The 13,975-nt window shown below is 37.3% G+C and overlaps 1 protein-coding gene across 2 annotated transcripts in view; it reads left to right on the forward strand.

Moving 5' to 3' along the window:
• The window catches only part of ATG2B (autophagy related 2B), a 76,592-nt gene that overhangs the window by 21,138 nt on the left and 41,479 nt on the right, over positions 1 to 13,975 (forward strand). For both annotated transcript variants that reach the window (XM_060003959.1, XM_060003960.1), the window contains exons 12-18: positions 1,488 to 1,638; positions 2,614 to 2,706; positions 2,851 to 3,039; positions 4,844 to 5,117; positions 6,493 to 6,595; positions 9,801 to 9,996; positions 10,283 to 10,425. In XM_060003959.1, the coding sequence (XP_059859942.1) occupies positions 1,488 to 1,638; positions 2,614 to 2,706; positions 2,851 to 3,039; positions 4,844 to 5,117; positions 6,493 to 6,595; positions 9,801 to 9,996; positions 10,283 to 10,425 (1,149 nt within the window). The remainder of the gene's footprint in view (positions 1 to 1,487; positions 1,639 to 2,613; positions 2,707 to 2,850; positions 3,040 to 4,843; positions 5,118 to 6,492; positions 6,596 to 9,800; positions 9,997 to 10,282; positions 10,426 to 13,975) is intronic.

The following is a 13,975-nucleotide window of genomic DNA, read 5'->3' on the forward strand; positions in this document are numbered from 1 at the left end:
AAATGTGGACTTTTCATTTATCTACAATACCTACCTATCTCCATTTGTTTTTCCAATTCACATTTTAAATATTTGTAAATGAGTGGAGTGAGTGTGGTTTTCTTGCAGTGCTGCAAAGATGTTTACCATAGAATCTCTCATTCAGGTTATTTGGCATGTGAAGCATTCAGATATAAGATCTATATAATTTGGGGTTGTCTAAATTATCTTTTCTTTAGTTCCCTGCCCTGCTCTTGTCAAGTTTCTTTGCCCACATTTTGCCTTCATTCCCCACTGACACCATTATGATCATAAAAATAGTTCTTACTGTCACAGGTTTAGTAGAGATGGCAGTGGTGGTGAGCGTAGAATGGGCTAATGCAAAGGAACTTGAAAGTGATTCATACGCTGCTGGCCATGGGGTGGGAAATGATACCAAGGCTCATCCTGAGCTTGGACGCTACATTTTCAACTTCTGCTTAAAAAAAAACAAAAAACAAAGCTGTTCAAATAGCCACTGTTCTTTTTATGGGTTGAGTCCTAATAGATGAGGAGATAATTAAGTTTATAAGTACATATAATATTGTTAATGTGCAAATACTATTCATTTTAACATGAGAGTGACCTATAAATTGTCCATTCATATGTTATTTTATGTAATGGCTTAGGCACATATATTACTATTTTTAGAGAACGCTTTGGGCTTTCATTTTAACTTTAACTTTTTTGAAGTATTAAAATTAATATACAAAGTAGTTTTTATATCTAGCAACAGAAACTCTGCAGGTTAGGACCATAATATTTATAATAAAGCTGCAAAAACATTTTTTCTTCATATTTTTGATAAGGTTTCAAATATCTGCCAATAGGAAATATAATAAATGCAACAAAAACTAGAGGTAGACCTTCATTTGAGTTCCACTGACTAAAGTTTTAAAAATATTGCATGATCCTTCTAGATAAGTTTAAGAAACTATGTACATATATTTTACAGATTTGAAAGATTTTATCCACTGAAGCATAAATTTTTTTTTTTTTTGCGGTACGCGGGGCTCTCACTGTTGTGGCCTCTCCCGTTACGGAGCACAGGCTCCGGACACACAGGCCCAGCGGCCATGGCTCACGGGCCCAGCCACTCCGCGGCATGTAGGATCCTCCCGGACCGCGGCACGAACCCGTGTCTCCTGCATTGGCAGGCGGACTCTCAACCACTGCGCCACCAGGGAAGCCCTGAAGTGTAAATTTTAAAATGTAGAAGAGGGAAGGGCAGTGTTGGGAAATATATCCTGGGTGATTTCTTATCAGCAGATCTGATTTCTTTATCTTATGTCAGGGAATGGGGAATTTGAAGCAGTCTTTCTGGTTAATATCCTTAAGAATATTAGTTATTACTAACAATTTGAACTTGTCAGAACAGGTAGGTATTAACAGTTGTGTACTATTCTTTGACACATTGTTTAATCTAGAAATATATGGATACTCTTAAATGATGCATTTTTTTATAACAGATTTATAGGTACTGGCATCAAAGTATCCTATGAACAAAGACAAAGATCAGCTTCTAGATATTTCAGTACTGATATGTCCATAGGGCAAATGGAACTTTTGGAATGCCTGTTTCCGACTGATTTTCATTCTGTTCCTCCTCACTATACAGAGGTAAATGCTGATACTTTTCTTTTAGGATTAGTCTTTAAATGTCTTGCTTGTTAAGAATTGTGTGAACAGCAATGATTTTCTTTAAAAAGGCATAGGAAGTTGTATAGGAAGAAGTTTTTTGTGGCGTTTGCATTTATATTTTGTTGAAACAGATTAAAAAAAAATTATTTATTTGGTTGCAGCAGGTTTTAGTTGTGGCAGGCGGGCTCCTTATTTGCGGCTCCAGGGCTCCTTAGTTGTGGCACATGGGTTCCTTAGTTGCGACAGGCGGGCTCCTTAGTTGTGGCATGTGAACTCTTAGTTGCAGCATGCATGTGGGATCTAGTTCCCTGACCAGGGATGGAACCTGGGCCCCCTGCATTGGGAGTACAGAGTCTTACCCGCTGCGCCACCAGTGAAGTCCTGAAACAGATTTTTAAGTGTGGCCTTTAAGGCCATTATAAGAGTGTGTTACATTTTTAGAGTTGACTTGTTTTAGAGTCAGGTTATGGGACAAATGACTTAATTTCACTCATTTTCCAAGCACTCTTAATTTCAGAAGAATTCTATTATTCAACAAATAGTTACTGAATGCCTACTATGTGCTAAGCACTGTTCAAGATAAGTGAAACGTCTTGTGCCCGTTTATCGTTAATCTGATTTTTTCCTATCCTAAAAGCATGTCCTAGAGAAACTTTTAGAAGCTATCAAAATGACATTTTTATTGCTGTTACTTTGCCCTTGTGACTTATTTTATTTTCAAAGCGCTTTATTTGAATCCTCACATACATTTTGCAGATGTGATACTAAGTATTTCAGAAGTTAACTAATTTGTCTAAAAGTCACGTTGCTAGTAAGTGACAAAACTAAAGCTTAAACCAGCCTTCCTGACTTCAAAAAGTTCTTTCCACTATTATATTAGTTCCTCTGTTAATTCATGTGATTAATTATAGCTTAATATTGTACATTTCATTTATCTTCATCTTTGTTTTTAAGCTTTTAATGTTCCATTCCAAAGAACAAACTGATTCTCACCCCCCTGTGTGTCTTCAGCTTCATTATAAGCATTCTGAGAATAAAGGACCCCAGGTAAGAGATCTTTTTGTGTGATTAGCACCTGTAAATTTTCATTTGATGTATATTTTATCACAATCACAAGGTTTTAATTTAATTTTATAGAATTGTTAGTGATCATATTAATGCTTTCTTTTTCTTTTTTTTTTTTCTTTTTAGGGTAGTCAGGCAAGACTTAGTTCTGTTCCTCAGAAGGCAGAATTACAAGTTAAGTTAAATCCAGTGTTTTGCGAGCTGGATATCAGTATTGTGGACAGGTTGAATTCTTTGCTTCAACCACAGAAGCTCACTACAGTAGAGATGATGGCATCACACATGTATACTTCATATAATAAGCATATTAGTCTGGTAAGTATTTAAAAGGTTGCAAATACACATCATGATCATAGCTAGCTAATAGGCTTATTGGATGATTTCTGAGCTGAAGTATTCTTACTAAGTTAAATAGCATATGTTATTAAAACGGCATCATTTGTAATAATGAAAAAAGGAGGTATCTTTAATGTCTACATAGTAGACTAGCTAAATAAGTTGTGCTAATGTACTGAGTACAATTTTATGCTGCCACTTTAAATGATGGCTATAAAGAGGGTACAGCAACATGAAGAAGGCTCATGAAGAAGTATGAAGTGAAAATGTAGAATATATTATTCCACATAAACTTTTATTACAACTGTGTAAATAAAATTGTATAGAAAAAGACTGGATGGAAATATACCATTTGGTAGCATTGATTATGTAAGAGTAGTAAAATTAGATTTCCTTTTCTGTGTTTATCTGAATTTTATAAACTGACTATAATATCTTGATAAAACTTTATTCACACATATAATGAACTAGTTGAATCTCCTGTAAAATGCAGCCCATATAATATAGAATATACTCTTGAAATTGGGAACATAATTTATCATATTGTGTTATGGCGCATCACATTGTATCACTTTTACTTAGATCTGGTACCTGGAGTCTTTTCTAAGCTAATCAAGGAAGTCAGGTTTGTAAGGTGTCTGTTAGGAATTTTAGGATTAGGCACAGACAGAGACAACTTTGTCTAAAAAGAAAAGGGAAAAGATATTTTTCTACATATTTGCCTCTCCCTTAATTAGTGGTGAGTATTCGCATTAAATCAAGATTCTTTCATTTTTATTGTCAACAATTGCTATATGAAGTTCTGTGGGGCAAGTGTTTATATTTGCTGTTAGCCATAGATGTACTGGGATGATGATTTTATCTCTTGAGCAGTTTTTGCTGAGAGTGGGGGTTAGTATTAGAAAGTCAAATAAGGGAGAGAAAAAACAGGATCCAAGTCTTAGCATAAAAATGGAACTTTCTAATCTAGGTGGTTAGAGACTGATCCGCGAAATTGAGGATTGTTATCACCTACACTGTACGCTGGACTAAAGCTTCATAAGTTTTAATTCATTTTAGAGAAAAAATAGAAATAGACTTTTATCTGAAGGGCATGTTCTTTGACCCTTTTATTATAATGTGGCTTTAAGTAACTGGTGCATACGTGTTTTGGTTTCTAAGAGTCATTTGATGGCATCATACCCTTGGGTTGGATGGGAGCTCAGAGTGAGCCAATTAGGGGGGAACTCAGAGTGAGTCATTTAGGGAATATTTATTTAGAACCTGTGATGTGCCAGGCCTGGGCTTAGTCCTGGAAATACAAAGATGAGTCAGGGATGGGCCTTTGCATTTGGCATAATACATGGGATTTCACACTGAAGTCTTTAAGTAGCATGTTGGTGGATAAATCCTTCAAATTGAATGCTGGATACTATAGTGATTTTTAACCATATTGAGATTGTTGATAAGCTAATTTACGCATTATTCTTTATAGTCTGTAGTAAGATGCATATACATGTATAGCACCTGTGTCTTCACTTTGGTTCAGTTTTTATTTTAATTAATTTTTTTATGTGATGATTTAACTTTTGCCAGTAGTTTTGACTTTTGTCAGTAGCTGTTGCATTACAAAATTTCATTACACTAAATTAATATGATAGTAGTTAATATGAATTGTGTGTTAATACATTATCCTGAATGAGGAAATAGTGATTATGTATATTGTAATGTTGAATACTAGTGTCATTTATGTTTATTTGCTTAATTTAACATTTTGGCATATTTTTGTTGTTTTGTGTTTTAGCACAAAGCTTTCACTGAAGTATTTCTAGATGATTCACATAATCCTGCAAATTGTCGGATATCAGTACAAGTTGCCACGCCAGTATTAAACCTTTCTGTTCGCTTCCCAATACCTGATCTTCGCTCAGATCAAGAGAGAGGACCATGGTTTAAGAAGTCACTTCAGAAGGAGATTCTTCATTTAACATTCACAGATCTAGAATTTAAGACTGAATTCCTAGGAGGATCAACCCCTGAACAAGTTAAATTGGAACTTACCTTTAGAGAGCTAGTTGGTAAGATTGACCATGCCTGTAAAAGAGCCAGACTAGAAACTAACAACTGCTACTGAAACTTACATTAAGAAAAGTATATGACAGCCCCCCAATACAATAAAGTTAAAGAACATATGTTAGAAAGCAGGTGTAACAGCTTTTTTCTAATATTGTATGCAAACGTGATATCTGTCAGTTTTTGAAAAGAAACTACAATGCGTGATGATTTATTCACTTTGAGAATATAGTGCTTTAGCCTACATTTTAATACCACCTACTACCTACTTGTTGTAGGGCTAATAGTAGCCAAAATTTATTGAGTGCCACTCTATGTTTGCTGTGTGCTGAGCACTTCACACACATTATCTTGTTTCCTTTAATCATCATAGTTACGGTAGGCTTATTATTTCCAATTATTTTTATCATTTATAAGTGAGGAATCTGTCGACTTCCGAAGAGGTACGTCCCAAGGTCAATGTAGTAATAAATGGTGGAATCAAGATTCAAACCCAAGTCTGACACTAGAGCTTGAGCTTTCAACCATCATACTAATAGTGACTTTTCTTTGTAAAATCTGTTTTAAGTAACCCTCTCCTCCTCTTTCTGCTCGCCTCCTTCTCTGTAGGCTGCAGTTTTCCTTCCCTTGTTTTCTCTGAGTTGTACATATCATTAGAGGTATTTAAAATTGACTTGCCAGTTATGATTTCATGGAAAGGCCTTTAGGGGTTATCTGGAATCTTCCCTTATCTCTAGTGATAAGAAACTCATTATTCTGGTGGAAAGTCATTCTTTGTAAAATGGAATGAAAAAACATATATGGGGTTATTGTGAAGAAGTAATTCTTACAGTGCTTGGTACAAAATAGACATTTAAGAAATGTAGTTATTTCTTAAAATAACTACATTAAAAAAATCTGTTCCTAGACTAACTGCATAAACTTTTATGAAGAATAATCACTAAGTGGCACTCAGTAAGTGGTAACTACTATATTTACTATGTTATGCTTATTTATTTATTTGGCCGTGCCATGCGGGATCTTAGTTCCCTGACCAGGGATTGAACCTTGCCCCCTGCATTGGGAGAACAGAGTCTTAACCACTGGACTGCCAGGGAAGTCCCTTATATTTAATATGTTATGATTATGTACCGTACACGTTAAACATTCATACCTAAGAATTTGAGTTCGAGCAGAAAAGAGCATTTAATTTAATTTATCTGCTTATCCTGTCTCCCCACATGTACACGTGCAGCAGGAATAAATGAATACATGTTGTAGAACTTAACACCGCATTATGTCCCTGATTTAGAGGATCTTTGCTCCTCGAAGGAGGAAAGTATCTTTTCTCTTAGTGTTGGAGAAGAAGTGCATCTCCATGAATCAGTCTTGTTTTATTAGGGTCATTCCAGGAGGGTAAAGGAGAACCATCCATTAACTTTTTCCACGTGACTAGTGGGGGAGATGGAGACACAGCGTCATCAGATGACTTTGACTGGCCGCGGTGAGTAAGCAAATGGACATGATACATACATTTAATGAGACTTTCCTTTCAGAAACAAGTTGCTATAGCTTTTTTGACTGACATTTTGGCTATTAAATTTAAGCTAAAAATATCCAGCCTTGATGAGAAAACCCCGAGGAAGATGGAAAAATTAAATAAAAAATGTGTACTACTTTATCAGAGGTGCCTGTGAGATACTGACAGAGATGGACATATAAAATGTGTTCTCCGGCCTCAAGTTACTTAGCCTAATTAGATGGACAAAAGAATCATAACCATTCTAAAAATAGTTCATTTTTGAAAAGGGCTTTAGTACAAGTGGTATCATACAGCACCATTTGGTTAATTTTCAGATGAATTTTATAGTCAGTGATTGTTTTAGGAAAGTATTTTCAAATCTGGGGAGCTTTTACAAAGCACTGATTCTTGCGCCCCACGTTGAGATTCTGAGATAGAACCTGGGCATCAGTACAGTTTAAAAATACACCAGGTGATATGTTCATAGCAGCACTATTCACAATAGCCAAGACATGGAAACAACCTCAATGTACACTGACAGATGAATGGATAAAGAAGATGTGGAGCATATATACAATGGAATACTTCCCAGCCATAAAAAAGAATGAAATAATGCCATTTGCAGCAACATGGATGGAACTAGAGATTATCATACTAAGTGAAGTGAGTCAGAAAGAGAAGGACATACCAATGATATCATTTATATGTGGAATCTAAAATATGACACAAATGAACTTAACTAGGAAACAGAAATAGACTCACTGACATAGAGAACAGACTTGTGGTTGATAAGGGGGAGGTGGGATGGGGGAGGGATGGAATGGGAGTTTGGGATTAGCAGATGCAAACTATTATATATAGAATGAATAAGCAACAAGGGCCTACTGTATAGCACAGGGAACTATATTCAATATCCCGTGATAAACCATAGTGGAAAAGAATATGAACAAGAATATATATATATACATGTATATGTATAACTGAATCACTTTGCTGTAAATTAACAAAACATTGTAAATCAACTATACTGCAATTAAAAAAATGAAACTACAGTAGGTGATACCAATGTGCAGTTGGATTTAGAGAACCACTGCTTCAGGATTTCTTGGGCAGGAGAAATCATTCTTTAAATTAGCCTGATAGTGGGCTTGGATTACTTTTTTTTTTCTCTTTTTAAAAATTTATTTATTTGTTTTTTGGCTGCGTTGGGTTTTTGTTGCTGCGCGCGGCCTTTCTCTAGATGCGGCGAGCGAGGGCTACTCTTCGTTGTGGTGCACAGGCTTCTGATTGCGGTGGCTTCTCTTGTTGTGGAGCACGGGCTGTAGGCGCGTGGCCTTCATTAGTTGCGGCACGTGGGCTCAGTAGTTGTGGCTCACGGGCTCCAGAGCACAGGCTCAGTAGTTGTGGTACACGGGCTTAGTTGCTCCACGGCATGTGGGATCTTACCAGACCAGGGCTCTGAACCCATGTCCCCTGCATTGTCAGACAAATTCTTAACCCCTGTGCCACCAGGGAAGTCCCTTGGATTACATTTAAAAGAACTTAGTTTACCCAAAATAATGATCCTTTATTATATTGAAAACTGAGTTCATGAATCCTCTCTTAAGAATTAAAGTGATCTTTCTTGTGCCACTTTCTACCTGCCTTCTTTTACACCCCCGTACCCTATGTGTCTGACCTATCAGACTCCTAGGACAGGCCTGGTCGGCGCACAGCTGATCATGAGCAGGAGTTTTCATCATAAGAAACGAATCTACTTCAATTAAGTAATTTGAAAGCACAGTTTACATTAGGATATCTGTAAATTAGGAAACAGTTGTTTTAGTTTATAACTAGAACCAACTGGCAATACCTTCTTAGGAAAAAGAAAGCTATTATAGATGCTACACAGCTGTTTTGTTTGAGCGTGCCATGTCTCATCATGACGGCAGGCTGGTGGGATAAAAAGGAAGCTACAAAGCCTTGTGCTAGTGACATGCTGCAGAGAATTAGGAAAGGACTGGCATTACTCTGGGGCAGAAGCTAATGTCATCAAAGCCTGTTAGCTCTTGATATTTTGAGTTTGTAGCTACAAAACACCACCAATAACACAAGTCTTTTATTATTGAAATTCCTAAAGGAAAAGATTACTTTGTTGTTGCAGTTCTGAAAATATTCTCTAATCAAACTCTCCTTCTTCCATTTGGACAATTTATATAGCATGAGGTTTCTTAGGTATGCAAGTATTTCATAATAGCCGAACAGCTGGAATGTAGAAGGATTTGGTTTAATGATAATAAATAGAATTCTTAGGTAAAATTTGCTCGCTGTTAATGAAATTAAAAAAAAAATTTGTTTAACTGATGTATAGTTGATTTACAATACTGTGTTAGTTTCTGGTGTATGGCAAAGTGATTCAGAGATATATATATATATATGTATGTGTATATGTATATATATATATATATTACACATACACACACACAGACACACATATTCTTTATCATATTCTTTTCCATTATGGTTTATTACAGGATATTGAATATAGTTGCCTTTGCTATACAGTAGGATCTTGTTGTTTGTCTACTTTATATATAGTAGTGTGTATCTGCTACTCCTTATTTATCTCTCCCCCACCCCCTTACCCCTTTGGTAACCATAAATTTGTTTTCTACGTCTGTGAGTCTGTTTCTGTTTTGTAAGTTTGGTAATGAAATTTTAAAATAACCCTTTTGTTCTCAAAAGATCAGATTTTCCAGTTATCCAAGTATAAAATGTTAATGCCCTTCTTTTATTTGCTTGTTTCATCAATTCCACACTTTTAAGTTTACAGCATGCTCAGGAGTGGGTTGCGTTAGATATAATTAGACTTTGTAGTGAAGTTGACGCCTATCAGTAATGATTTAATCAGCGGGCTTTCTATTAGTTTGTTTTTGTTTCTGCGGTACGCGGGCCTCTCACTGTTGTGGCCTCTCCCGTTGCGGAGCACAGGCTCCAGACACGCAGGCTCAGCGGCCATGGCTCACGGGCCCAGCCGCTCCGCGGTATGTGGGATCTTCCCGGACCGGGGCACGAACCCGTGTCCCCTGCATCGGCAGGCGGACTCTCAACCACTGTGCCACCAGGGAAGCCCTGTATTAGTTTGTATACAAGTTAGTTTTGCAGTTTACACTTAGATCTTGATTTTTAAAATTGTCTTTGCTATCAGAATTGTACTGAAAGTAAACCCACCAGCCATGCATTCCATTTTGGAGAGAATAGCAGCTGAGGAAGCAGAAGAGAGTGATGGCCACTACCAGGAAGAAGAGGAAGGAGGCGCTCATTCTCTGAAAGACGTTTGTGATCTGAGAAGACCAGCCCCGTCTCCCTTCTCTTCTCGTAGGGTGATGTTTGAAAATGAACAGGTAAAGTAACAGTGTGAGCAAGCAACAAAGGAGTTACCCTCTATCAGATAGCTCTTAATGCTTTCTCTTTAAAAACATACTTTGTATACTGTTTTTTGCCATATTTTTAGCTCCAAGATTGAATAATATCTATTTTTTTCCCTTGGTTAAAAGTCACATGCTTATTTATTTGCCCACATACAAGTCGTATGGGTCAGGTAAGAAGATGCTACTACTGTTTTAAATATAAAATGGTTATTTGATGCTTTTTTTCTTCTTTTTTTTGCACTAAACTGTTATGTTTTAGATGGTGATGCCAGGAGACCCTGTAGAAATGACAGAGTTTCAAGATAAAGCAATCAGCAATTCTCACTATGTGCTGGAACTTACATTACCCAATATTCATATAACACTACCTAATAAAAGCTTTTATGAGAAGCTTTATAATAGGTGAGTTTAAACTCATTTAGTTGAATCTTTGGGATCAAACTTTCCTGTCTAACTGCCTCTCTACTGTCCTATCTCCTTGTTTTCCCTCTTCCTCCTTTTCTTTCCTTGTTTTAATATTACCAACTATTTCAGTGTACTTTGTATGGTGTTGATTATAGACCTATTACCGTTATGATGAGCTATTGTCATAGCAGATTTTCCTAACCAGTGTGTCTGGTAACTGGGTTTCTTGTGTGTGAGATGTATTCCCTCCATCCTAGGTTGGCTGGTTGCCCTCTGTCACCTTACCACAGAGTACTGAGAAAGTATCGCTTTGTGTATAATGACATGAAAAGAGTTGGGATATACTTGTATAGAGGGCCAAGAGATACTGGTGTAAAGTCAGAGTCCTAGAGTCTTTGTACAAGGAGCATCCCTTCTCAGAGTCTAAAAAAAAAGCATCTTGTTAGAATTAGAAACTCTAACTTATAAACTTGTCTATAAAAACTTAAATTTATTACATTTAAATACCCTTAAACATATATACCAAGAAAATATGTTGAAATAAATGGCATTCTAGAGTAGAAAGGTCATAGACTCTGAAGATCTTGGACGATTTACCTAGTCCCCATGAGCTCCATTTCCTCACATATAAATTGGAGATGATACTTGTACAGGCCTCAGTGGGTTGTTTGGAGCATTAAATGATATAACATTTGGGAAAGTTCTGAGAACAGTGCCTGGCGAATAGTAGGTAAGAATGTTATCATTCCTACCCACTCTGGCATAGCTGAAAGGTGGTCATGTGGGTTTCTGGAAAAAGACACGTCCTTAGTGTCTGTTATTGCTAGCTTCCCACTTGTAGACAAGTCATCGAAATTTTTGTTAATCTTCAGAAACTGCAGACCGTTGTTTCTGCTGTAGATTTACTTGGTACCAAATAGGATTCGGATTTATACAGGAAACCACTGATCTCTAGACTGCTCTCCTTATTTTATAGTTGAGGGATATCTACCAAGAGCTAACGAATGTGCAAGGCTAAGACTGAGCAAAATGAAACTACTAGTTCAAGGTCCATCCCAGAGGTCAGAAGGGCTTCGTCCATTTCTTTCTCCTTATGCATTGATTGAACAGGTGGCTATTGGTTAGATTGCAACATCAGAATAGTAAAACATACCTTAAACATTCCATTTATGAATATATGTTCATTTACCACTTCTTTTTAAAATATAGGACAGGGCCTTTTTTTGATTACAAGCCACTGGTTAGAATTTTTGCTTAATGTGTACCCAGAAGGCTTTGTCTACAATTCTCAGTTTCAGTTTCTTTGAAGTGGAGTGAAAAAATAGTTTCAAAGCAGTCTGAGTGTAGAATCCTTCCAGGTTTTTAAGATTTTTTTCTCACTTCAGTGTATATACTTAAAAGTCATCAGTTAGCACAAGATTGAATTAAACTATGCTTACGATAACATACAGCTGGGATGAGCAGATTTGGGGCCAAGCACGATTTACCCGTGGTGACTATACAAAACGTATAATTCAGCTGGTGGGAGCAGAAGTTCTCAGGTGGGCTAGGGAGTTGTCTACCAGCAGCAAGCAGGTAGCATGTGGGGGACGTCAGTCAGTATGGCAGGCAGGGTAGCTTAAATCAGGGAACTGGAGAGCATCTGCTCATCTGGCGAGCTGGTTCAGGGGTGTTGCTCACAAGAGTTTCTGTTCTCTCTTACCCTGCCCACTGCTCTGTGTCTTAGGCCCCTAGACTTATATAAATACCGCAGTGTTCCCCGGCTGTGGGTCATATAAATCATATATCTAAGTTAGCAGGTGAATTCTTTGCCCTGTTTGGCTTGGTCTATATATACATACACATACTTTTTTCTTTTAATTTTCAGACATTCTCAGACTTATAGGTAAGTTGCAAGTACAGTACAAAGAACGTTTTTTCCCTGAACCATTTGAGAGTAAGTTGCTGACTTGATGTCCCTTGAGCTTTGAGCAGTTGAATGTGTATTTCTCACAAACAGGGACATTCTTCTATATGACCATAATTCAGCCATTAAAACAAGAAAATTAATATTACACATTAGCATCTAATCCTCAGACCCCATTCATGTTTTGCTAAATGTCTTAATAATACCCTTTATTATACATAAAATTTACAGGTATCTTTCTGAGCAGGAATTATAACCAATTCTGCCTTTACTTCATACATTTGAAATATTGGTTTATTTCTTCATCAACTGGCTCTTTTCAGAAAGATAGTCTCAGGTACAGGTAGATTTTTTTTCTATGTCAAAAATCCTTTAGAATAGAATATAAAAAATATTCTACCTGGTTTTATTAAATCAGATATCTTTGAGCTTCTATAATGTTTCAAGCTCATTGGCACAGAATCATGGTGATGTGTCCTTAAACATCTTAAGTGTTTTTTTTTTTCTTGATATTAGAAACGTCATTCAGTGTTTTATAGTATTATGGTATCAAGACTGTGTTTAGACCAAAATGTAAATAAGGAAAAATAGTAAAATCATATGAAACATATTTGCAGGTCATATACCATGAACTCCAGGTTTTATTTAAACTAATAGTTTCTCTTTAACCTGTGAAGATAAGAGAATGGTTGGAGGGAATAAGGTAAAGAAAAATTTCCTGAGAAAATTCTTCATTTTATACTTTCGCTATTTATTCATATAGGAATTTAGACTAAGATCTGGATTTAGACTCTTGTTTCTTTTTTTTCAATAAATTTATTTATTTTTGGCTGTGTTGGGTCTTCGTTGCTGTGCGCGGGCGTTTTCTAGTTGTGGCGAGCGGGAGCTGCTCTTCATTGTGGAGCTTGGGCTTCTCATTGCAGTGGCTTCTCTTGTTGCAGAGCATGGGCTCTAGGCACGTGGGCTCAGTAGTTGTGGCTCGTGGGCTTAATTGCTCCGCGGCATGTGGGATCTTCCCAGACCAGGGCTTGAACTTGTCCCCTGTATTGGCAGGCGGATTCTTAACCACTGCGCCACCAGGGAAGTCCTAGACTCTAGTTTCTTTGTTCTGTGAGTGATACACCCAAGAGGCAGCGAGCCAAATGAGTACCACACAGTTCTGGGCATCGCTGTCAGTGTGTCTGAGGTGAGACATGCGTCTGCCCTGTGTCGCTGGTATTCTTCATCCAGTGATGCTTCCAAAAAGAGACCTTTTGGGTGGGGATTACAATCTACTGAGAGTGACAGTACTCAGTCCTCGTTTATACTTTCTAGGCCCTCAGAAGCTCAGGAATTGGCCCGGGATGTTCCTAGACAAGTGGCTTCTCACAGGAAGGGGTCAGGGCTACATCATCGCTTGGCACCTTGATTGGTGTTCACACTAGGCTTTATGACGAGTCTGTGCTTTTGGCAGTCCTTCCATGTGAGTCATCCACTGGTCCTTTCTTCAAACCCTCAGAGCCTGCTGTGTGACAGCCACTGTACTAGGCACATATAAAGATGACTAAGACACAAGTCTTAGTCTAGGAAAGGGAAACAAGAAGATGGAGTAGTGCTATAGGTGCAGTGATTGCATTATGCATGAGAAGGATATGCTATGGG

Source organism: Delphinus delphis, chromosome 2 (genome assembly GCF_949987515.2).
Source record: "Delphinus delphis chromosome 2, mDelDel1.2, whole genome shotgun sequence".
NCBI classification, from domain to species: domain Eukaryota; kingdom Metazoa; phylum Chordata; class Mammalia; order Artiodactyla; family Delphinidae; genus Delphinus; species Delphinus delphis.